Source organism: Cryptotermes secundus, unplaced genomic scaffold, assembly GCF_002891405.2.
Source record: "Cryptotermes secundus unplaced genomic scaffold, Csec_1.0 scaffold2030, whole genome shotgun sequence".
In the NCBI taxonomy this organism is placed as follows: domain Eukaryota; kingdom Metazoa; phylum Arthropoda; class Insecta; order Blattodea; family Kalotermitidae; genus Cryptotermes; species Cryptotermes secundus.
The window spans coordinates 179,778-203,606 of record NW_019731241.1 but is presented as its reverse complement, the minus strand read 5'-3'; the positions used below and the strand labels follow the sequence as shown (position 1 = coordinate 203,606).

The 23,829-nt window shown below is 38.1% G+C and overlaps 1 protein-coding gene across 8 annotated transcripts in view; it reads left to right on the top strand.

Moving 5' to 3' along the window:
* Positions 1 to 23,829, top strand: part of LOC111866657 (mannosylglucosyl-3-phosphoglycerate phosphatase) — a 171,398-nt gene that overhangs the window by 31,248 nt on the left and 116,321 nt on the right. For 6 of the 8 annotated variants that reach the window (XM_023855827.2, XM_023855826.2, XM_023855825.2 and 3 more), the window contains 2 exons: positions 2,608 to 2,836; positions 21,454 to 21,540. In XM_023855827.2, the coding sequence (XP_023711595.1) occupies positions 2,608 to 2,836; positions 21,454 to 21,540 (316 nt within the window). Of the gene's footprint in view, positions 1 to 2,607; positions 2,837 to 21,419; positions 21,541 to 23,829 lie in introns of those variants that run through there. The other 2 variants (XM_033752362.1, XM_023855828.2) reach the window with 2 other exon arrangements.

Below are 23,829 nucleotides of genomic sequence, written 5' to 3'. Positions count from 1 at the left end.
TGAGTTGAGTGAGGAGAAGAGTATTTGATGGGAGAGTGAGTGAGTGAGTCAGTCAGTCCAAAATTATTGTAGCTGAGGCTGGGGACAGCCCAGGAATTCAGAGTAAAGGGGACATCCATCATCAAAGCCGCTACTGAGCAACAGCTGAGGAAGGCTGAGAATACTTTATGTGCATTAGATTGATTTTGGAATGTGTAACTCAGACTGTCTTTATTTGTAGTTACATTCTGTAAGTTTTTAATTGATTACCATTCCAAACCCCATCTGTGGCCACTCAAACAAATGACAGTAATTGTAGACTGCAGATTCTTTCCATCCTTTCCAGTTTTGCTGGTATTCTTACATCTCTTCACGTATATTGTAACTTTCTCTTGTGTTCAATTTCATTGATGGTCTAGTCTAGTGAAACCTCACAGCCAAAACACAATGCATTCATGCTTCATCTAATTTCTGGGATTGTTCGGTTTATAATCCACGTTGCACTATTTAGGTAAGTGTTGCTTTTGATATGAAGTTATGTAGACAAAATTTTATATCAATTGATATTATGTGCTGAAACTTATTTTCAGTATACTATTTATTTTGTAATTCCAGGAACAAGAAACTAAAAATATTAAACTTAACAAAAGTAATCCCATAAAAATATTATGAAAGTAATTTGCATTGCATTACTTTTAATACAGTTAATACTTTAAAGTACAAAAATGGAGTTAGAATAGAAATTGTAACTCTTATGAAAATAACTGTTGCAGTATTTGGTTTTGTTGGTAGTCATGTGTTTCTCACTCCTGCACTATGGCATCTATGCATTCCTTAGTCATGTGTTATGTCTGACAGAGAGGGGGTGTGTGTGAAGTCAGCTCCTGGACATGAATTAGAGTCACATGAATCATGGTTGTCCTGTCGCCATGTAATCCAGTCTAAGTGCATTAACATTCTTCTGTCACATTTTATAAATACAAATTTGAACCTCTGCAATGAATGCTGCCAAGAAGAAAAAGTGTCCAATCAAGATCATGTGTTTTGAATAAGGGAACTGATAAGTACTTCTTTGTTTGTGTTAGGGACATTGCTGTTTTTCTCATTTGCAAAGGGAAAATCTCATATTTTGAAGAATGCAATATTAATAGGTACTATGAGACAAGCCACATTTTATGATTAAGCAGCTTATGAGATGAGTGAAGAATAGACAAAGTAAAGAAGCTTCAAAAGTGTCTTGTTTAACAACAGAATTTTTTCAAAAGTGCAGCATTGCAGTAAAATATTGCAGTCTATGCTAATTATGTAGTTTATGAAATTTTAGCCAAAAAATGAAACTCTTCAGTGACAGGTAAATGGTAGAAGAATGCTTGAGAGCAGTTGCAAATATCACATTTCATTATAAAAAGGATATAATTTCTAAAATTAGTTTCTCATGATTCACCATTGTCAGAGGAGAAGCATCATTGAGGAAAAGTTAAAATAGAATGTTCAGTGGCCTTCTGTGGTACAGGTTGAAGGTACAGATGTTAGTAATACATTGCGACTTGCTATTTTTGTTTGAGGAATAGACTGAATTAAATATGACTGAGGAATTAGCTCTTCTAATTACTATAAAAAGGATAACTAAAAGTGAAGATTTGCAAGGTGAAATCCAGAAAATGCTGCAGAAGTTGAATATTCCATTTTAGAAATTAGATGGAGTTATAATGGATGGGGCATCATCTATGGCCGAAGAGAACAGTATCTTGTCTTCGCATATTACCATTAATGTGAAAAATACAGCAGGCTACAATTTGTTTATGTACCATTGCTTGATACATCTAAAGAATCTATGTGACATCCATAAAAATGTTTTAATGTTGTTACACTTTCGCAAAACTCATTAACTTTATTAAATAAAGCCATGCCATACCTCAAGCGGTTTTTCACTGGCTTCCCACTGTGGCGGCCTGGGTCTGGTCAAGTGGGATTTGTTGTGGACAAAGTGGCGCTGGGGCAGGTTTTCTCTGAGTACTTCAGTTTCCCCTGCCAATCTTCATTCCACCAATTGCTCCACAGTCACCCTCACCTATCATCTGGGGCTGGTACAATAGGCCAGAAGTGGCCACAGTACAAGGGACTTAGTCCCACCCCACTAGCAATAAAGAAAAACTTTATTAAATCAATACGACTGAACCATTGCCAATTTATTTTTTTTATGTGGCTTCTGGGATTGGAGATGTACTATGGTACACAGAGTTGCCTGCATGTTCCTGTTTCTCTGATAAGTTGCTAAAAAGCATTGCCATTTATATTTTTCTGTTCAGTATAGTGGGTAGTCTAAGTTGCAAGAATATGCATTTTTTTCCCCATGGGACCCAATAAAGTAATGTGGCAATGAAAGTATTTCTGTTATTTCAAATGCAGCCATTAAACATGTTTGTATCCTGAATTAGTGCTAGTACAAAAAAGGTTGCTGAACATTTCTTTAAAGGGTTAGAACAGCGTAGCCTTGACATATTTTTGCTTTAGAATTGTTGCTTTTAGTACTGAAATTGTCTGATGACATTTCATATTTTGTGTGAACATTTTCTGTGACTGCTGTTTTCACATATTGTTTTAAATGCATGAACATGTGTGATACAGGCATCATTAGAAGTTCGTCAAGCAGGCCGTCGTACTTTGAGCACACTGTCTGGTGGCACGATGGGAGGCTCTTCACTGACTATCCTTCACTACAATGATGTATATAATATTGAGTCAAGAGTTATGGAGCCAGTTGGAGGGGCTGCACGTTTCTGTACAGCAATAAAATCGTTCTCACATCTTAACCCTCTGGTTCTCTTCAGTGGAGACATCTTTTCACCAAGCATATGTGAGTAATATGTTAGGAAAACTTTGTAGAAGAGGACCGTTTTTATAAACATACACTTTGAAATGTATGTTTTGCATTTTATTAGTCTCATGGTCACCTTGAATAAGGGTCAAGATAACTCAGTCAGTGTAGTAACAGGCTACAGGCTGGATGGCCAAAGAATTAGGGTTAAATTCGAAGTTGGGGCAAGGATTTTTTCCCTTCTCCACAGTGTCCCACTCAGCCTCCTGTCAAATAGGTACCTTTCTCAGAATTTAAGCAGTCAGGGTGTGAAGTTGGCCACTCGTCTCCATCTAGTGTCAAAGTTAAGAATGCTTGGAGCTATAACTCCCCTCTTCCATATGTCTTCATAGCATGGTAGTTAATTAATTAAGCAGAAGGAAAGCTGTTACCCTACCTTGTTTGATTAAGTACATATGTTTTACCATCTGTGAAATACAGTGCTAGTCATTTGTAATATGGGGAAGAGAGTTAAACTTCAAATTATATTTCTTAAATGATCCTGATTGGATAAATGTGTAATGTGGTTAAGTGCATGACTGTTAATTTCTTATGACATCTGCTTTATAGAACGAGAGATAAGAAAAATTTGTTTTGTTAAGGGTCTAGTAAATTACTGTGTTTCAAGTTAATAAATGGTTTATCACCTGTACTGAAATTTTATCTCTCTGTCTTTATACATAGACCATTCTTCCCCATTAAAATACAAAATATGAGGGTCTTACTGAAAGTCATGAGCAACAATTTTTTGTAAAGTAAGATGCTTTATTATTGACAAACCAAATACACCACCTCAATCTACAGACCTTTCTTTATTTTTCCACATAATCGCCACTTCTTTGTACACATTCCTCCCAGCGTTCTGGGAGTTTGAAAATTCCCTTCCAGTCATCTGAAGACACTGACACACTGCTTTCTGAATTGCCTCCCTTGTCTCAAAATGTTGTCCACGCAGCTGATCCTTCACAAATCCGAAAAGATGGTAATTGGAGGGTGCCAGATCGGGGCTATAGGAGGGGTGTGGAAGAACGTCTCACTCCATCTTTGCAATTGCTTCCAATGTGAAGCAAGCGACATGGGGGTGAGCGTTGTCATGCAGGATGATGTTTTGTCCCAGACGTTTATCGCGCAATGCACAACGGAGCTTGTGCAGCGTCTGGACATAACAAGCAGCATTAATGGTTTGCCCAGGTTCCACGAATTCGGCCAGAATAAATCCGTCTGCATCCCAGAAGACTGTGCCCATCACCTTCGCAGCTGATAGCACTGTCTTTGCTTTCTTTTTTGATGGAGAATGCAAATGGTGCCATTCCATACTCTGCCGTTTCGTTTCAGGCTCAAAATGGTGAAACCAGCTTTCGTCACTTGTCACAATACAGAGCAAAAATCATCGCCTTCGTGTCGATATCTCTGCAGCACTTCTGAGGTGATGGCTTTTCACTGACCTTTGTGGTCTTTGGCCAATAACCGCGGGACCAAACGAGCACAAACTTTTCTGTAGTCCAAGCTTTCAATCATCTCCTGTACTGCACTGTGCCCTATTCCAAGTTTTTGGGCTATTGTGTCCACAGTCACACTCCTGTCATCTTGAATGATCTCATCCACTCTGAGGCTCAATTTCGATGCTGGTGTTCCCATCTTTAAAATGTGTCACCCATCTTCGAACACTGCTCACACCCATGCACACACTTCCATAAGCACGCTGAAGTCTCTGGTGAATGTCTGCAGCAGGGATTTCCTCTTTCACAAGAAATTCGATGACAGCATGCTGGTGAAACGACATATGGTTGTCGGCCTTTTTGTTAGGAGTGATACTGGTCACATGATGCAAGCTATTGATGTCACAAGACACTCAAGGTTAACACAACAGCTGGTTCCACCTACCACCATACTCTCTTTCGTCTGCTGTTCCCTGACTGCATGCAAAAGAAAGTTGGTCATGAGTTTCAGTATGACCTACGTAGGTAGGTTAGTAATACAAAGTGAAGAATGAACGCCCTGAACTGTGGTAAGAGTCTAATGTTTCCTTTTAATAAAAACTGCAGGGTTATGCTTGATCTTGGCTTTTTGAATGTGGATCTAGTAGTACGGTGATTCATGCTTTTCACATAGTGTCACTAGAGCAGGCATGTCAGACTCAACTTGTACAGAGGGCCACCTCAGTCCTATAAATAATAGTCCAGGGCTGCACTTCAAAATAGAAATATACATTAGATTTTGATACAAGGAAATTTAATTCTATTTATTATTTAGGAATAATTTCAATATAATTACCTAAAGTCACATATCTTATAATTTTAAAAAGCAAGAGAATACCATTTTTGACAAGTATCAAACAACTTCTCAATATATAAAAAGAGAAATTACACAAGAAATTATGTTAGAAATAGCAAAACATTGAATTAATAACATCAAAATTACATGTGTCGAACTTCATAAACTGTTAACTTGGAAGACAAAAAACCAACAACTATATTGTTTCACTTTAATATCGTTAGTAATATTATTCATGAATGAATTAAATTACCAGTTCAATGTTTTTTTGTCTATTAAGTCGCATGTTTAATCGGTTTGTTATTAATTCAATGCAGTCATTCAGTGTGTTTTTCTTGAAATATTCAAATGGTGATGATTGATGAAAAACTACATAAACAATAAAAATTGCTACATAACCAAAAGAACATTTATTGAACTACTTACATTGTACTTGAGAACTGGCATCTTTTCCGGGATACAAGAGAGTTAATGTCAGGTACTTGACTCTGTGAAGATGCTATTTTTAGGATGGAAGATAAATGTTCTGCTGTGAGTCTTGATCTGTGAGTGGTTTTGGTTGCCTTCACATGCGAAAGTAACTGTTCACAGAGGTAGGTGGAAGCAAACATGGCCAGTATTCTTGCAGCAAACTGGCGCATTTTAGAGTACTGGCTTGGCAAATAAGAAAAAATTGAGGGATACCAATTTCATTATATTTGTCTTTCAGTATTGAATCACACTGCATTTCAGTTAGTTCCATTTGAATGTTACTATCTGCCTTCTGAACATCGAATGAGAATGGAGCAGTAAACAGAGAGAAATCATTCTCGCAGGATTTGAAATCTTTAAACCTATTTTCAAAGTCATTAATTAAGTCCTTTATTTGGGAAACATAACTTGTAAAATCAGAATTACTGTGGGACTTTTTGAAATCCTGGCAAGTAGGAAAATGAATTAAGTTGCCATTCTTCATCTGTCCTTCCCAAAGTTTGAGCTTTAATTTAAAAACCTTAATACTGTCATGCAATGAAACTACAAGCTGTCTTTTCCCTTGTAGCTTTAAATTTAAGTCATTTAAATGCCAGGTAATGTCCACCATAAAGGCCAAATCCTGAACCCAATTATCGTCACAAAGTTTGTTGGTGATTCACCTTTCATTTAAAAAAAATCTTAATTTCTTCTCGAAGAAGCCAAAAGTGCTTTAAAACACTATAACACGAAAGCCAGTGAACTTCTGCGTAGTACGGTAGACTCTCAAATTCACATCCAATGTCACTAATTAAAGAAGAAAACTGACGTTGATTCAGTCCCCGAGATCGAATAAAATTTACTGCTTTCTTCAGAAATTGCAACACATGATTCATTTTTATGATCTTTGAGCACAGAACTTCTTGGTGAATGATTCAGTGAATATGGTGAAACTTACAACTAGGACAGACTTCTTTCTGCTTGGCCATTAACTTAGCAACAAATCCGTTCTCTTTCCCCTTCATAGGAGGAGCCCCATCCGTTGCTACACACAAGTTTCGATAACGTGAGATTGTACTTTTCTAAGAGCCCATACACTTCGTTAAAGATATCCTCACCAGTTGTTGTGTTTTTAAGAGAAATTATGTCTAGTAACTCCTCAGTTATAATTAAGTCAGTATCACAGGCCCGGATAAACACAGCTAATTGTGCCACACCACTAACATCTGCACTTTCATCACTGCAATAAGAAAATGCCGTGAAACTTTTAACTTTTGCCAACAACTGTTCACTTAAATTAGTTGCAATATCATCAACTCTTTCGGCAACATTGTTTCATGACAAGGAAATGTTTTTGAAAATTTGAACCTTATCGGGGCATACAATTTCTATGGTTTTTTCAAGACACTCTTTTACAAATTCACTTTCGCTAAAACATTTAGAATTCTTTGCTATAAGTTCTGCAGTTACATAGCTTGCTTTAACAACGGCTTCATTGTCTCGTTTCACGTTCCTAAACAAAGACTGTTGCTTGATGAGTGCAGCCTTAAAATCCCTTAATTTATCATCCCTTGACTTTTCCTTACACTCGTAAACAAAGACTGTTGCTTGATGAGTGCAGCCTTAAAATCCCTTAATTTATCATCCCTTGACTTTTCCTTACACTCGTAAACAAAGACTGTTGCTTGATGAGTGCAGCCTTAAAATCCCTTAATTTATCTTCCCTTGACTTTTCCTTACACTGGTCATATTTTTCACGATGGGTTTCGTAATGCCGTCGTACATTGTACTCTTGGAACACGTATATTTTTCCTACAAATCAAACATGTAATCTTACCTTCTATTTCACAACAAAAATAAGCGATTTCCCATTTTTCTTGACAAATACGGCGTTCACTTTCAATAGTTCTTTTTTTGCTACTTAATTTTTTGAAAGCGACATTGTTGCTGTTTAATTATAACCTTTATACACGTTCATCACAATGTAACATCAGCACCTGTCGCTGTGTGAAAATGAACTGAATGACAAAGTTTGCTAGCAGCCCATTAGACAATGGCTGGGGTTTGCAAGCTAGTTTTGAAGGTAGAAATCCCTTGCGCTTGTCTGTCAGTTGCCACCCTTTTTCCATTCTTAGTATGCCTCCAAAAGGGATTCTTGGAAATACTTGGGGTGGTGAGGCTGTGCAGATTTTAGTGCATTAACCTTCTGAAATACAGTAGTTTGTCCTTCACGAACTTTACAAACTGTTAGTTGGACAAACCCTTCTGCAATTCTCAGAATCAGTGTTCCTGCAGCCTGCTAATTTATGTCTGCGTGAGACTTCTTGTCTTCTGGTCTGTTGGGAAATTGTCTTTACAAAAAATATTTCTACTAAAATTTTAATATTGATTTTAACATCAATTAGCTCTAAAAGTTGAGGGGCCGCACTTTGTGGCTATGGGGGCCACATGTTTGACATGGCTGCACTAGAGCATTACAAATCTCCAGTGTCTGTATTTGAAGTTTACTGTTCTCTAATTTGTTCATCATTAGCACTAATACAAGGGCTATTTGGAAACAGGATGTATGATATACAGGGTGTCCCAGGAGGAATGGACCAAACTTTGGGAGGGTGTTCCTTATGTTAAAGTATGCCAATATAACCCAAAACACCTATGTCCAAAGTTGAACAGGTATGGAGATAATGGCCAGAGAAGTGTCAAACTTTGACCGGTGTTACTTGTTGATTACAAAATACATATTACAACCGGCAGGAATATGTGGATTCTGTAATGTTAATAATGTACGTAACATCAAACTAACTTGTGAGTGACGTGAAGCCATAAAATTGAAGTACAAAATACTCGCTCGCCATGTCATAATTGTGCTTAGGGTTTCCAAGCACTATACATGACACATGACTGGCGAGCGATGACATAATATGGCTGCTCTATAAGCCGACCACATAACTGTATTAAACGTACATTCACAGAAAATCTCGTTTGGAATTTCGTTTCCATTATCATGTGGATTATTATGGGACCACATATGAATATTTCGTAAATTATTTAGACCGTCCCGGGTAAACGACGCCTCATCACTGAATAAAATGATGCTTAACAGTTCGGGATGAGCTTTTATCCAGTGGCAGAAATCCATACGCTGAGCATGGTCGCCTGGTTCCAGATGTTGTACCCTTTGATCATGGTAAGGATACAGCTCTTCATCATGTAAAGTTTGCCACACCTGCATACATGATACGAGAGGCCATTCTAGGAGTGGACAGACACGGACTTCTCTCAACCATCTCAAGAACGTTCTCTCGTGTGTTTCTCATTTGTACATCCTCCCTTTCTGACTGCACAGAAACACTCGGAAGAGAACCAGTATCACGCAATGCCTGGTGAATTCATGTAAATACACGTCGAGATGGAATCCTTCGATCGGGAAAACGCCTTTGGTACTCTTCAGCATCAGCACGTGCATTGCCACCGCAAAATCCATACACAAAATGCATATCACAATATTCAACGTGTGAAAACACAAAAGGCATTTCAGCAACACCGCACAACTACACGTAATTTACTAACCATTCACAACGCTGACACAACATACATTGTAGCCTCTGTAAGTAGTGCATGAGATTACGACTAGTGTGACTCACAGCACTCAAGGACAAACAGATAACAGTCACAGCTGACAGGTATAGTGCGTGGACCCGCTAGAAGACCACACTTTTCTCGGGCCATTATCTCCGTAACTGTTCAACTTTGGACATAGGTGTTTTGGGTTATATCGGCATACTTTAACATAAGGAACACCTTCCCGAAGTTTGGTCCATTCCTCCTGGGACACCCTGTATATATACACACACACACACAATGGCACAGTCTACACAACAGTATTTCTAAAAAAAATCAAAACAGATACTTCTGTAACAACATTTGTTTATTGACTTTTGACACTACATATTTCGACTCTTATGTTGGGTCATCATCAGGTGTATAATAATACTAGTATTTGTTCTTGAATTGCATCTTAATTCAATATGTATCCATATTGTGTCTTTATAAATTTTATATACTGAACTGCTGTAACATAACATATTATCGTCACTTGGAACTACCTTTACACAATGTCAAAAATCCTAGAACATAACTCTCCAAGTATAAACAGCCTGTTCAGTGATACACAATATAATCAGCATAAGCTTCACATGACAATAGGAAGGTAAAACTGACACGACCTAGTTTATGAAAGAAGATCTCAGAATGCAGGCATCCTACAACATAATTATTCCTACTATCAGGAACAATATGTCAATATGTAGCGGTCACAGAGTTTTGAAGAGGTTTACAATATATGTTGCAAATATTTCTGTACAATTTTAATTTTAACTTTAACTTCTACCGTTAACTTTAAATTCAAATTATATATATAAAACTTATAAGAATACAATATGGATCCATAGTGAATTAAGATGCAATTCAAGAAATAATACTGGTATTATTATACGCCTGTTTATGATGCGAAATAAGGGTCAAAACATGTAGCATCAACAGCCAATAAACAAATGTTGATACAGTACTTTCTAATTTGTTTTCTGTTTTTTGGAAATATTATGTAGACTGCCCCATTATACAGGGTGTTTAAAAAGAGCTTTACAACTTTGAAAGCTTGTATAAATTTATACAGAGGACATACTCGACGTTTTGAACTGTCATAATGTAGCAAAACACACCGAGTTTCATGCACATGGTACTGTAGTACCCAATACCGCCACCGCGAGCGCTCCTGCAGTTGAAATCAAGATGACTACTTTCACAGGTGTTGAGCATACTTGTGTGTTTTGGTTCGAAGAAACGAAGTCTGCTACACAAGTTCAAAGGAAATTTCGCACTCAGTATCGCAAGGAAACTCCCAGTAGACCTACAATTTACTCCTGGCACAAGAATTTTGTTCAGACTGGATGTTCTGTGTGCCATGCCAAGCAACCCGGTCGGCCACGTGTTTCTGACGCTACAATGGAACAGATTGGGGGAAAGCTTCGTTCAAAGTCCACGAAACTCAACGTGATGTGCGTCTCGGGAAACTGGTATTCCAAATGTTACTGTGTGGCGAGTGTTATGAAAACGTTTACACTTAAAAGCGTACAAACTATCCATTGTTCAACACCTTACGGATGCAGATAAGGTGGTTCAGAAGGAATTCTGTATGCAAATGTTTTATCGGATACAAGACAATGAGAAGTTTCTGGACTCCGTAATTTTCAGTGATGGGAGCATGTTTCATGTCAGTGGTAAGATCAATACCCACAACTGCAGAATCTGGGGCAGCGAAAATCCACGTGTCTCCCTGGAACGTGTTCGTGATAGCCCAAAGGTGAACGTGTTTTGTGCCCTCAGCAAAGAAAGAGTGTACGGCCCCCTTCTTCATGGAGATGACCATTACCGGTATCGTATCTCTGGACATGCTCAAAGAGTTCCTCATTCCACAGTTAGATGAAGATGACCAAGAAGGACGCATTCATTTCCAGCAAGATTACGCGCCCCCTCATTACCTTGGAGAAGTGCACGAGTACCTCAACACCCATTTCCCAGGTCGATGGATTGGTAGAGCGGTGCTGATAGCATGGCCACCTCATTCCCCGTATGTTACTCCCTTGGATTTTTTCTTATGGGGGTTTGTTAAAGATCGAGTGTTCGTACCACCTTTGCCTGCAAATGTCGAGCTCCGAACTCGAATTACTGCCTCAGTTGCAGAAGTGACGCCAGAGATGCTACGTAGTGTGTGGCAAGAGACTGACTACAGATGGGACGTCTACTGCATTATCAATGGAAGTCACATTGAACCATAACTATCTAAGGTAAAACTTGGTGTGTTTTGCTACATTATGACAGTTCAAAACGTTGTGTATGTCCTCTGTATAAATTTATATAAGCTTTCAAAGTTGTAAAGCTTGTTTTGAAACATCCTGTATATATATCAAATATGCTATATATGACACACAACAGGATGCATACTATGATGAACTATTCAGAATGAACATATATATAATTTTTACCATCAATGCAACAATGATAATCATTAATTTATTTGCATAGCGTGCAGTACATGTTTTGACCTGAATGGGTTATCTTCAGGTGCTGCAAGTTCTCACATACTATTACCGAACTGAAATGCTGATGTTCCCATTTTTCTAAATAGCTCATACAAATTAGTTTCTATTCGATTCACAGTCTGGACAAAACTTAGACTTGTCTTAGGTTAAAATTAACATTAAAATAAAATAAAACCATAATAAACTCAACCTAAAAGTCATACATGTGATATAACCATATACATAACAATAGGTTAAACCCAATTTAAAGCCACACTACGACCGATAGTTAACTGGAAGAACTGCCCAGGTTATAAAGTGCATTTAAGCATTATAAGCATTTAAATAAAATATTACAGGATACCCTGCAGTTGCCATACACGTGAATACATGGAAAACTCAACTACATTAATCCATACACATGGATTAAAGAAGACAAGAACACATGATTGTGCTCATTCAACATTGAAAATGTGTATATGAATATCTCTTTAACAAATATTAATAATACAATAAAGAAAGTACTGAAAAGGAATGATGTCAAGAAATAGTGAAGGAAGAAATAGTAAACCTCTTGAATGTCGTATTAGAGCAGAATTACATACAGGTCATTCCAAGTGAAATCATCCAGAGAGGTCGCTCACCATTTTTTAAAAAAATTCATATTTTGTACATTTATTTCTACATATTTTCACACTTCAAAAATACTTAAAAAAAATTGCAATCCGCTCGGTTGTCCCGGTACAGCCGTTTTTATAATGCAAGAAAACGTGTTTTCGGCTGAAATGGAGGTTTGCGTTATCCTCTATATCTCGATAACTATTGAAGCTAGAGACTCCAATAAGAAACCAATTTGTTCCTCATGATATGGACTATAAATCATCTCATTACAAGGTTTCACTCAACTCACTTCCTCTAGTTCTAATTAAGCTCGAATCTTACCCATCGATTTTAGGAAAAACGCTATTTTTCACCTTCAAAAACCAAAGGGAGGGGGACAGTGTCAGATCTCTGGTCTCTACCCTTTGTTTTCTCATACATGAAGAATATAATCACGTAGTTTTGAACACCGTACCTATTTTCCAAAATTTTCCAGGAGGTTCCAGACTTTGCTCTGGACCCAAAATCGGCCATTTTTAACATCTCATATCTCCAGTGGAGAAGCTCCTAAAATTGTGAAATTCATAGAAAATAATTCTCTATTCTAGAACAACTTGGAATTAAAATTCCAACTTTTATATTCAAATAATAGCGAAGTTTCTATAATGCGAAATAAACGCTTTTTCGCCTGAAATGGAGGCTTGCGTTATCTTCCATATCTCGATAACTATTGAAGTTAGAGACTCCAGTAAGAAACCAATTTGTTCCTCATGATATGGACTATAAGTCACGTCGTTACAAGGTTTCACTCAACTCACTTCCCCTAGGTCTAATTAAGCTCGAAACTTACCTATCGATTTTGGGAGAAACGTTTTTCACCTTCAAAAACCAATGGGAGGGGAAAGTATCAGATTTGTGGTTTCTACCTTTTTTTGTTTCCAACATGGGGAATATAATCACATAGGTTGAACCTCATACCTATTTTCCAGAATTTTCCAATGAGTTTTCAAACTTTGCTCTGTGCCCCAAATCGGCCATTTTGACATCTCATATCTCTGGTGGAGAACCTCCGAAAAAATTAAAATTCATAGCAAATAATGCTCTATTCTAGAGTAACTTGGATTTAAAATTACAACTTTGATATTCAACTAATAGCGAAGCTGTGCGCACCTTGAATTTTACAGATTTTGCAGAAAATTGTTCGTTTCTCATTCAAGACGAGATTCAAAGTTTCCACTGGGTAAAAACACCAGGTCATCCCTCTGGAGGAAAACAAGGTCAGGTGTCATAAAACATCCAAGTCCGATGATTTTGAAGACATTGTGATAGTGGACACTTACTGAACTTTCAAACAAACTGGACAGTTTTCATCGGGGTACACAAAGAACTAATACCATTGCATTCAGGTAAGCCAATTGTTGAGGTATTGTTTTTTTTTTGGTAAAATTTAAAGTGCCCACAACTTCGCTAGTAGTTGAATATTGGAAACTCCTGGAGAATTCTGGAAACTAGGTACGGGGTTCAACCTATGTTATTATATCCCCCATATGGGAAACAACAAAGGGTAGAAACCACAGATCTGATACTTTTCCCCTCCCATTGATTTTGAAGGTGAAAAATAGCGTTTTTTTTTCCAAAATCGATTGGTAAGTTTTGAGCTTAATTAGACCTAGAGGAAGTGAGTTGAGTGAAATCTTGGAATGACATGATTTATAATCCATATGATGAGGAACAAATTGGTTTCTTACAGGAGTCTCTAATTTCAATAGTTATTGAGATATGGAAGATAACGCAAGCCTCCATTTCAGGGGAAAAAGCATTTTTTTTTTCGCATTATTGAAACTTCGCTATTAGTTGAATATAAAAGTTGGAATTTTAATTCCAAGTTATTCTAGAATAGAGAATTACTTTCTATGAATTTCAAAATTTTAGGAGCTTCTCCACTGGAGATATGAGATGTTAAAAATGGCCGATTTTGGGTCCAGAGCAAAGTTTGGAAGCTCCTGGAAAATTTTGGAAAATAGGTACGGTGTTCAAAACTACATGATTATATTCTTCATGTATGAGAAAACAAAAGGTAGAAACCACAGATCTGATACTTTCCCCCTCCCTTTGGTTTTTGAAGGTGAAAAATAGCGTTTTTCCCAAAATCAATAGGTAAGATTCGAGCTTAATTAGAACTAGAGGAAGTGAGTTGAGTGAAACCTTGTAATGACATGATTTATAGTCCATATCATGAGGAACAAATTGGTTTCTTATTGGAGCCTCTAGCTTCAGTAGTTATTGAGATCCATAATGGATATATATTTACCGTCTTTTAGTGCATACAATTTCACTTGTCACTTCATACTAAATGTTTCAGCTCATTCTGCCATCCTCAGGTGTATCAATCACGTTAAACCATTGCACTGTCTGCCATCAAGTGTCCATTTATAAAATGATATAAAATGTGTGTTCGCCATTGTTCAATAATAAAATTTATATATTAAAACTTGTTAAGATCTATCATCTTACATGTCGTATATCAAACTCATGTGTAACACCATTCATCCGCTGTGGGAGTCGTTCTTCTTATGTTTTAATTGTGTATATTTGTGAATGGTGTAACACACAAGTTTGATATACGACATGTAAGATGGTAGATCTTAACAAGTTTTAATATATAAATTTTATTATTGAACAATGGCGAACACACATTTTATATCATTTTATAAATGGACACTTGATGGCAGGCAGTGTAATGGTTTAACATGGTTAATACACCTGAGGATGGCAGAATGATGCCGAAACATGTAGTGTGAAGTGACAAGTGAAATTGTATGCACTAGAAGACAGTAAATATACGAGGGGGGACCCAAAAATAACCGGAAACGACCTGTTGTGCGCGCATGCTTTCTAGTTACGAGTTGTGCTGCTAGGTGGTGTTAGCTGGGGGTCTCCCGCGACTTAGTGAGCTGGCGTCAGTCTGAGTTAAGTGGTTTGTCTGTTGTGCTCTGTTGTGTGCGTTCCTGTTTCAACCCTTTGGCGATTAGTGAGATGGCTGACCAGAAGGAACAATTCTTTTGAGAAATTCTGGATCGTTCTGCACTTCACTCTTCAAGTCGCGACAAACATTCACGCGGTTTACTCTTTGGTCGTCTCTGAGCAAGTGAGGAACAAATTTTGCAGACACCCGTCTCATGTGCAAACTTTTGGTTAAAATTCGCTGGACCGTGCTCCATGAGATGTTCGTTTCCTCAGAAAGTTGGTCAATGGTCTTTCGACGATCTCCATCAATTGCACGTTTGATTTTGACAATGTTTTCGTCATTTCTTCCTGTCGAAGGACGCCCGGGGCATGGCATGTTTTCTGTTGACATGTTGCCAGATTTGAAACGGGAAAACCACTTGTAGACCTGTGATTTCCCCAAAGCATCATCATTAATGGCTTGCCGAAGCATCCCAACAGTCTCGGCTGCAGTTTTCCCTAACAGAAAACAAAATTTCACGCACTCTTTGTTCCTTCTGGTCGGCCATCTCACTAATCGCCAAAGGGTTGAAACAGGAACACATATAACAGAGCACCACAGACAAACCACTTAACTCAGACTGACGCCAGCTCAGTAACAGTCGCGGGAGACCCCCAGCTAACACCATCTAGCAGCACAACTCGTAACTACAAAGCATGCGCGCGCAACAGGTTGTTTCCGGTTATTTTTGGGTCCCCCTTCGTATACACATTATGGATACGAATCAGTGTACCAGGACGCTAAAATACAACACAGTTATCGAGATATAGAAGATAACGCAAACATCCATTTGAGCTGAAAACGCGTTTTTTTTGCATTATAAAAACAGCTGTACTGGGAGAACCGAGCGGATTACAATTTTTCATAAGTCTAATATTGGTGAATAACAGAACCCCCTTCCCCGCAAATTGTGAAAAAAGGAAAACAAGATTGTCTACTATTGGGCCACAAAATCACAAATTGGTCACCTTTACATACTTCTGCCCATGGGTTAGAACAGTCACCAAGGTATTCTGAAATACTAACTTGAAAGTGGCATTTGAAACTAATAATGTGATAAAACACTGCATAAGAATGAAAGAAAGAACGTCTGATGTTTATAATCTGAGTGGAGTATATCAAATGCTATGCAAAGAGTGCCACCTTAAATATGTAGGGCAGATGGGCCGCATGTTTAGAAGCAGGTATAATGTGCACTTTAGAGACATACAAAGAAATGGCAAAAGTTCAAATTTCGCCTATCACATATTCGATACGACACATGACTGTGATACTATGGAAAAGACAATGAAAATATTGTATGTGGAAAAAAAGGACCAAAAGCTAGATATATTGGAGAATTGCTATATATATATATATATTACTATAACTAAGGAAGGATTACACAGGAATGAAACATCACCCAACATATATAATCCCATATATGAATTTTTAACAAAAACGAATTCAAATATTGAAAATCTAACCCTTTCAGGAAATCTCTACCTGCCAACATACCTCCCCACCCTTTTCCACACACTACCCCCCCTATTATTCTTTCCCCTACCCAGAACACCCCATCCCTCCACTACTGCTACCCTCATCTTGGGACAGTAAGCTAACACCCTTAAACAAAATAGTTACTGTTGTATGAACCACGCAGCACAAGGAACCACATAATGTAAACAACACACATTAACCATAAGTAGTAAGAAAACATTATAAAGGAATTGATATTCAAAAACCTATTATAAATGTAAATTGCAGCATAACGTATCAGTATTAATACACGAAACAAACCGATGTTGATTGGCTGCCGACAACATGCAAGAAGAGTGATCTATTCTCTAGAAGAATGGTAACATTACAATACCAACAGTGATAGCCAATACAGCTGACAGAAGAAATTTGATGAAGCCTATGTATGGTCTACTGCAATAACAAACACAAGCCTTGCAGTAAATCATTTTAAATATCAAATTGTGGCTTCAAATTAGTTTAACCTATTGCTATGCATATGACCATATCATGTACGATTTTTAGGTTGAGATTATTCTTGTTTTATTGTGTTTTATTGTCAGTTTTAACCTAAGTCTAGTCTAGTTTTGTCTAAATTGTGAATTGAATAGAAACTAATTTGTGTGAACCATTTAGGAAAATGGGAATGTTGGCATTTCAGTTTAGTAATAGTATGTGAGAACTTGCAGCACCTGAAGATGACTCATTGAGGTCGAAATACATAGTGGGTGCTATATAAATAAATATTAAAGTATTGTTGCATTGATGGTAAAAATTATACATATGTTCATTGTACAGGGGATGGACAAAATATGGAAACACCTTGTGAAATGTTTGCCTGAATTGAAGTGTTTACTTTAGCAATGTTTGTAGATGACGATGCCGTATCTGCCCAGTAGCACTACCTGTACAACTTCGGCAATATGTTGCAAGCTTCATTTGTTGTCAAGACAGTGTCCTGTGCAGTTTTTAGTGCATCATGTCAGAGGTAACAGAGTACGAACGCAGGCAAATTGTTGGGGCCTGTATGGTGGGTGCTTCCATAACCAAGGTAACCAAAGTTTTTGGTGTTTCACAAGGTACAGTATCCAAGATTATGACCGCACACAGGAGGGCTGGAAAAACCGCATCCGATAAATACCAGCGTGGACGGAAATGTGTGTGGTGTGATCGAGACAGACGAACATTGCGTAGGATTGTGACGAAAAATAAGAAGACTACATCTGCAAAAGTGACTGCTGAACAGAATGTCATGTTCACAAACCCCGCCAGCACCAAAACAGTATGAAGGGAACTCCACGAGCATGGTATTTCTGGATGAGCTCCAATTCCAAAGCCACTCATCAGTGATCAAAATGCCACTAAGAGGAGAGTGTGGTGCCGAAGTCATAAAACCTTGACTGTGGAGCCATGGAAGATGGTCATTTGATCGGATGAGTCCACCTTCACAATGTTTCTGACTTCTGGCCGAGTTTACGTCTGGAGAATGCCATCCCGAGCTTACGATCCAGATTGTTTGCTGCCAAGAGTGAAACATGGCAGGGGTTCGATCATGGTATGGGCAGCCATATCGTGGTATTCTGTGTGGGACCCATCATTAACCTGCAAGGTCACGTCACTACCAACGACTCTGTGGCCATTTTGGGTGACCAGGTCCATCCCATGGTGCAAACTTTATTCCCCAATAGTGATGCCGTTTACCAAGACCACAGTGCCCGAGTTCACACAGCTCACATAATCCAGGATTGTTTTCCGAGCAATAAGATGAAGTGTCACATTGCCATGGCCCCCACAATCGCCAGATATCAATATTATTGAGCCTTTTTGGTCTGTTTTGGAGAGCAATCTGCATGCACACTATCCACCACCATCATCGTTAACAGAACTTGCCAATGTTTTGCAAGAGGAATGATACAAGACTCCCTTGCAAATCATACAGGACCTCTATTTATCCATTTCAAGGAGACTGGAAGCAGTTCTGCAAGCCAGAGGTTGTCCTACTCCATATTCGTCATGGTAATGTGTTTTTTGTTGGGTGTTTCCATATTTTTGTCCATCCCCTGTATATATGCAACAGGATGGAATCCTTAAAATTAACTATTCGGAAAGTAAGCTTTGTTTATTTTAGACAACTGATGTAGGAGCAGGAGAGATCTCATCCATGTGAGGTAGCATCACATAACTCATTTCTTTGTAAACTGTCACATAACTGGTCACATAGTGTTTGTTCTTGTCTCTGCATAGTGAGTTATTATGTGCCTTGTGATTAATAATCTCTCCAGCTGCGAAATTTGCTCTGTTGTATATTTTCTTTATGCAAAAAAATATTAGTGCTGTGGAGCTTTATTGTGAAGGAACCGTAAGACAGTGGTGTAGAACATTATGAATAAAAGATGGACAAGCAGATGTTGACGAAGGGCAAAATGATTGGCTGGATATCTGTAGTGAGTGATAATGATCTGCAGAGTGTTGACCAAAAAATTTATGAAAGATGGTGCTTCACACTTTCAAAACTTTTGTGTGAATCTCCAGAAATTTCATGCACTCTCTTCTAATAGATTATCACAGTTAGACTAGGCTAAGAAATGTGTGCAAGATGGGTTCCAAAAGTGCTCCTGGGTGTGCACAAAATGCAGAGGATGGCTTTGGCTTTGACTTAGACTTAGTGATACCACAAAGATGATGATGAATTCCTCGATCCCATAATATGAGATCAGGTTGTGACACCTAGGTTTCATTTGTGAGCATTGAAACCAAAGAGCAGTCAAAGCATTGGGTGCACAAACATTCAACAAACAGGCCAAGAAAGTTTAAAGAAACATTGTTTGCCAGAAAGCTAGTGGCAGCTGTTCTATTGGACAGGAAAGGAGTGCTGATGGTAGAATTCATGCATGAAAGGACCATAATAATGTCAGAAGTATATCACAGAACACTGAAGAAAACCGCATAAGGCCATTCAGAACAATGTCATTGTACTCATAGTGCTCCTCCATGGCAATGCACATCAGCATACAGCTGCTTGCATCCTAGCACTGCTGGAGCATTTAAGCTGGGAGTTTTCAGACCACACTCCAGAGTGACTGTCACCTGTTTATCTACCTGAAAAACTGTTTGTGGTCACAGTGCTTCAGCAGTAATGAGGAATTGATGGAAGGTGTCAAAACGTGGCTGTGCTCACAGGTGGCACACTCTTTGACATATGCATACAAAAACTTATTTTCTGATATGACAAGTGCATTAACTCCAACAGTGACTACTTTGAGAAGTGGCTTGAGTATGTATGTATTTTTCATGTATAATAATTTTTTTCATTTTTTTTGTTAACTCGTCAGATTTCACTTTCTGAATAGCCCACATATTATTGAAAGTTTACTAATTCCACATAATTCCACAGTGGATTTTATCTTTAAATTCTCTTCCAGATCAGATTATTTTGTTTGTTTCATTGTTCTTGTTTTATACATTTTGTATGTAAAATGGGTTTAATAACTTTTCTTTGAAGACAGACAAAATTTCACATGTTCAGGGTAACTAACACTAGTACGAGGGGGTACCCAAAAGAAACCAAACTTATTTTTTTTTAACTTATTTATTCAAATTGTAAGCACAAACCTTCAATCCCATTCAAAGTACTCTCCACTTAACACTAATACACTTGTCTAGTCCTTTATTCCATTTTTCAAAACATTGTCTAAATTCATCTTTTGAGATGCTTGACAGCGCCTCCGTCGTTTTTTCCTTCACCTCAGCAACAACATCAAAACGCTTTCCTTTCATGTCTCTTTTCATTCGAGGAAACAAAAACAGTCACATGGGGAAAGGTCGGGTGAGTATGGAGGGTGAGGAACAGGGGTCATACCATTTTTGTTCAAGAATTTCGCAGCCACCCTTTTCATTCCCAAATCTTCTGTCAAAATTCGTTGAACTGAGCTCCAAGTCACTCCCAACAGCTCCACAATTTCTTCAATGGTCCGTCGTCGATCTTCCTTGATGATTTCACGAATTTTTTCAACGTTTTCATGTGTTCGGTCCGTGGAAGGACAACCAGAACGAGGTTTGTCATCAATTGACATTTCACCATTTTTGAAACGGGAAAACCACTCAAACACTTGAGTTTTCCCCATAGCATCGTCCTTGTACGCCGTTTTTAATATTTCAAGAGTTTCTGTTCCACTTTTCCCGAGCAAAAGGCAGAAGAATTTCACTGCCGCACGCTGTTCACGAAAATCAGCCATTGCAAAAATGATGATCACACAAGGCAGTTGTGACTATAAACTCTGCCGAAACTAGTCCTTACCTTCTGAAGCAACGGTAGTCGGCTTATCGACTCAGTAATGTTAGCTCTATGCGCTCATAGTGGCAAAACGCGGTACTACAAAAGCTCTGCCCACAAAAGAATTAGTTCAGTTTCTTTTGGGTACTCCATATATTCTGCTTATTGTGAAAAAGGTGGAGCACACTGGAAATGAGTATATGCAGTATTGGCCCAATGATGTGGTAGATGCAAATGCACTCACAGTTGGTCCTGAAGGGGTTTTAATGACATTAGTAAGTAACATTGTTTGGGATCATTCCATCTTGTCAGTGGGCAGTGCTGGTTAAGTCAGTATGATACATGTTACAACAAAAAGGTGAATTCACCATTCTTGTCATGCATTGTTTCCATATGTTACAGATTTGCTTTACTTCCAAATAACGTTTCTTTGCAGTGAGCTCCTTTACAAAAGGGGAACATATGGTTCCAGTACTAAATGAATGTGGTACTCATTGTGCTGTTTTTGGAAATCATGATTTTGGTAAGATAAGCCACTCTGTATTTACAAATTTATTTGTGTGTATAGTGCTTTGTGTTCATATATTTTTACAACTTTTTTATTTAGGCCCTTCTATTAATGTAAATCCTTGATCATATTTAAAACTATTATATGTTTTGAAATACTTGGAAAGTTGGATCATATATTCTTGATAGGTGACAAACAGAGAATTAAAACAGTGATTCTGAATTATTCCAGACAGAGTACACTGTTTTTTTACATTATGGATTTTCAGTTAACAACTTAAAACTGAATGATTCTAAATTATTCCAGTTACAGAGTACACTTTTTTTTTTACATTATGTATTTTCAGTTAACAAGTATTGACATTAACACACTCAATTAATATCTCTCTTTTGGTATATGCATTGAATATAGTGGAGAATGAAAGCACACTGTCTCTGCCTTCCATCTTTCCAACCTTTTTTTCTGTATATTGCGAGTCATTCTGCAATGATATTAGTTCCGCTGCTTTGATTGTTTATACTCAAGTTTTCTGTTAATTAGTAATGAACATTTTAAATTAATGACAGTTCATTATATCAGATACATACCTTATGTGTACTATATATTACTATCACTGTTATGCGTGGTAGAGTCATTAAGTTCATGGAATGTGGTTTTATCACATCATATTACAAGGTATTCACATACACTTACACAGAACCACATCGACCCTCAAAATAGTTGCCGTTGGCTGCTATGCAAGTCTGCCAATGTTGATATAACTGCTGGAAACATATTGGTAGGAAATTCCCATACGGTGTCTCTTGTGGCAATGACCACCTCCTCAGATGGCTGAAATCTATGACCATGTAGCTTTGCTTTCAAGCGGTGAAAGAGAAAGAAATCGCATGGTGCGAGATCAGGTGAGTACGGAGGGTGTGGCAAAACGGTGACCTGTTGTTTTGCCAGCTCCTCTTGGACAAGAACAGAACGCTGTGCAAGGGCGTTGTCGTGTAGCAGCAGCCAATTCTTCCCACGCCAAATGTTTCACTAGGGGATTTGCCTAGTTTTTGGCAGAACTTGATGTTTGCCAGTTCAAACTGCCACATTTTCGTTTTACACCACTTGCATTTAACTTCAGTTCACAATAGAGGTCGTAGTTCTACTTACACTGTTTGCACACAACTGCCTCTTGCTGTGATGAGAGCTGAACCAACAGGGCATCATATTGTGCCTCAACCTATCCGCTGTAGTGCACTGCAACGATGCTGCGCGGCCATTCCACAAACTTATTGACTGTGGTAGTATACATATGTGTGTATACTCTCAGATAACTGATTATTGAGTTTATCTTAATAGGAAGCTAATTTTTAACAAATCTGTTTAGGAGACAGCGGACAAAGGGTGGTTCTCCAGGTTGGGGGTTGGGCGTGGGGCTAACATCTCCTCACCTTATAAAAACTATACTTGTTATGAAAATTCTCAAGAAGCCTCGGACCTGGACTGATTCCTTGGATAAACGACATAAACTAAAGAAAGTGGATATGAGATTTGGTACATGGAATGTTCAAAGTGTGTATATAGGGCAGGTTCGCTGAGGGCAGTGGCGGAAGAAATCTTAAAATATAAGATTGATTTAGCGGGGGTACAGGAGGTCAGATGGGACGGATGTGGCATCGCACCAGCAGCCAAACGTTCATTTTTCAATGGAAAGGGGAATGAAAATCATGAATTAGGTACGGGTTTTTTCGTACGTAAGAGAATTGTATCAGCAGTTAAGAGGGTGGAGTTCGTTAGTGATAGGTTATCATATATAATACTGTAAGGTCGCTGGTGTCATATTGTTACAAATGTTCACACCCCAACTGAAGATAAAATTGATGACATAAAGGACAGGTTCTATGAAGAACGAGAACATGTATTTGATAAATTCCCGAAGTACCCTATGAAACTTTTGCTAGGAGATTTCAGTGCCAAAGTAGAGAGGGAAGACATTTTCAAACCAACGGTTGGGAATGAGAGTTTGCATGAAATTAGCAATGATAATGATGTTTGAGTAATAAACTTTGCCACATCAAAAAAATCTTACTGTTAACCCTTTGACGTGGTCATTTAAATTCCGCGGCCGCGGCTCCTGCGGTAATATATTCAGCCGGCCATTTAAATTTTGCTCGAAAATTATTTATTCATCATTGTTCTTAAATTCTATGAGATAGGAACATGAAACTTTCACTAAAATGATCTTAAATGGTGGTTTTATAACCTTACCTTATAATATGGGCGCCCTGTATCTCGGCCATGGAAGCAGGTTGTTTAGTATTTCAG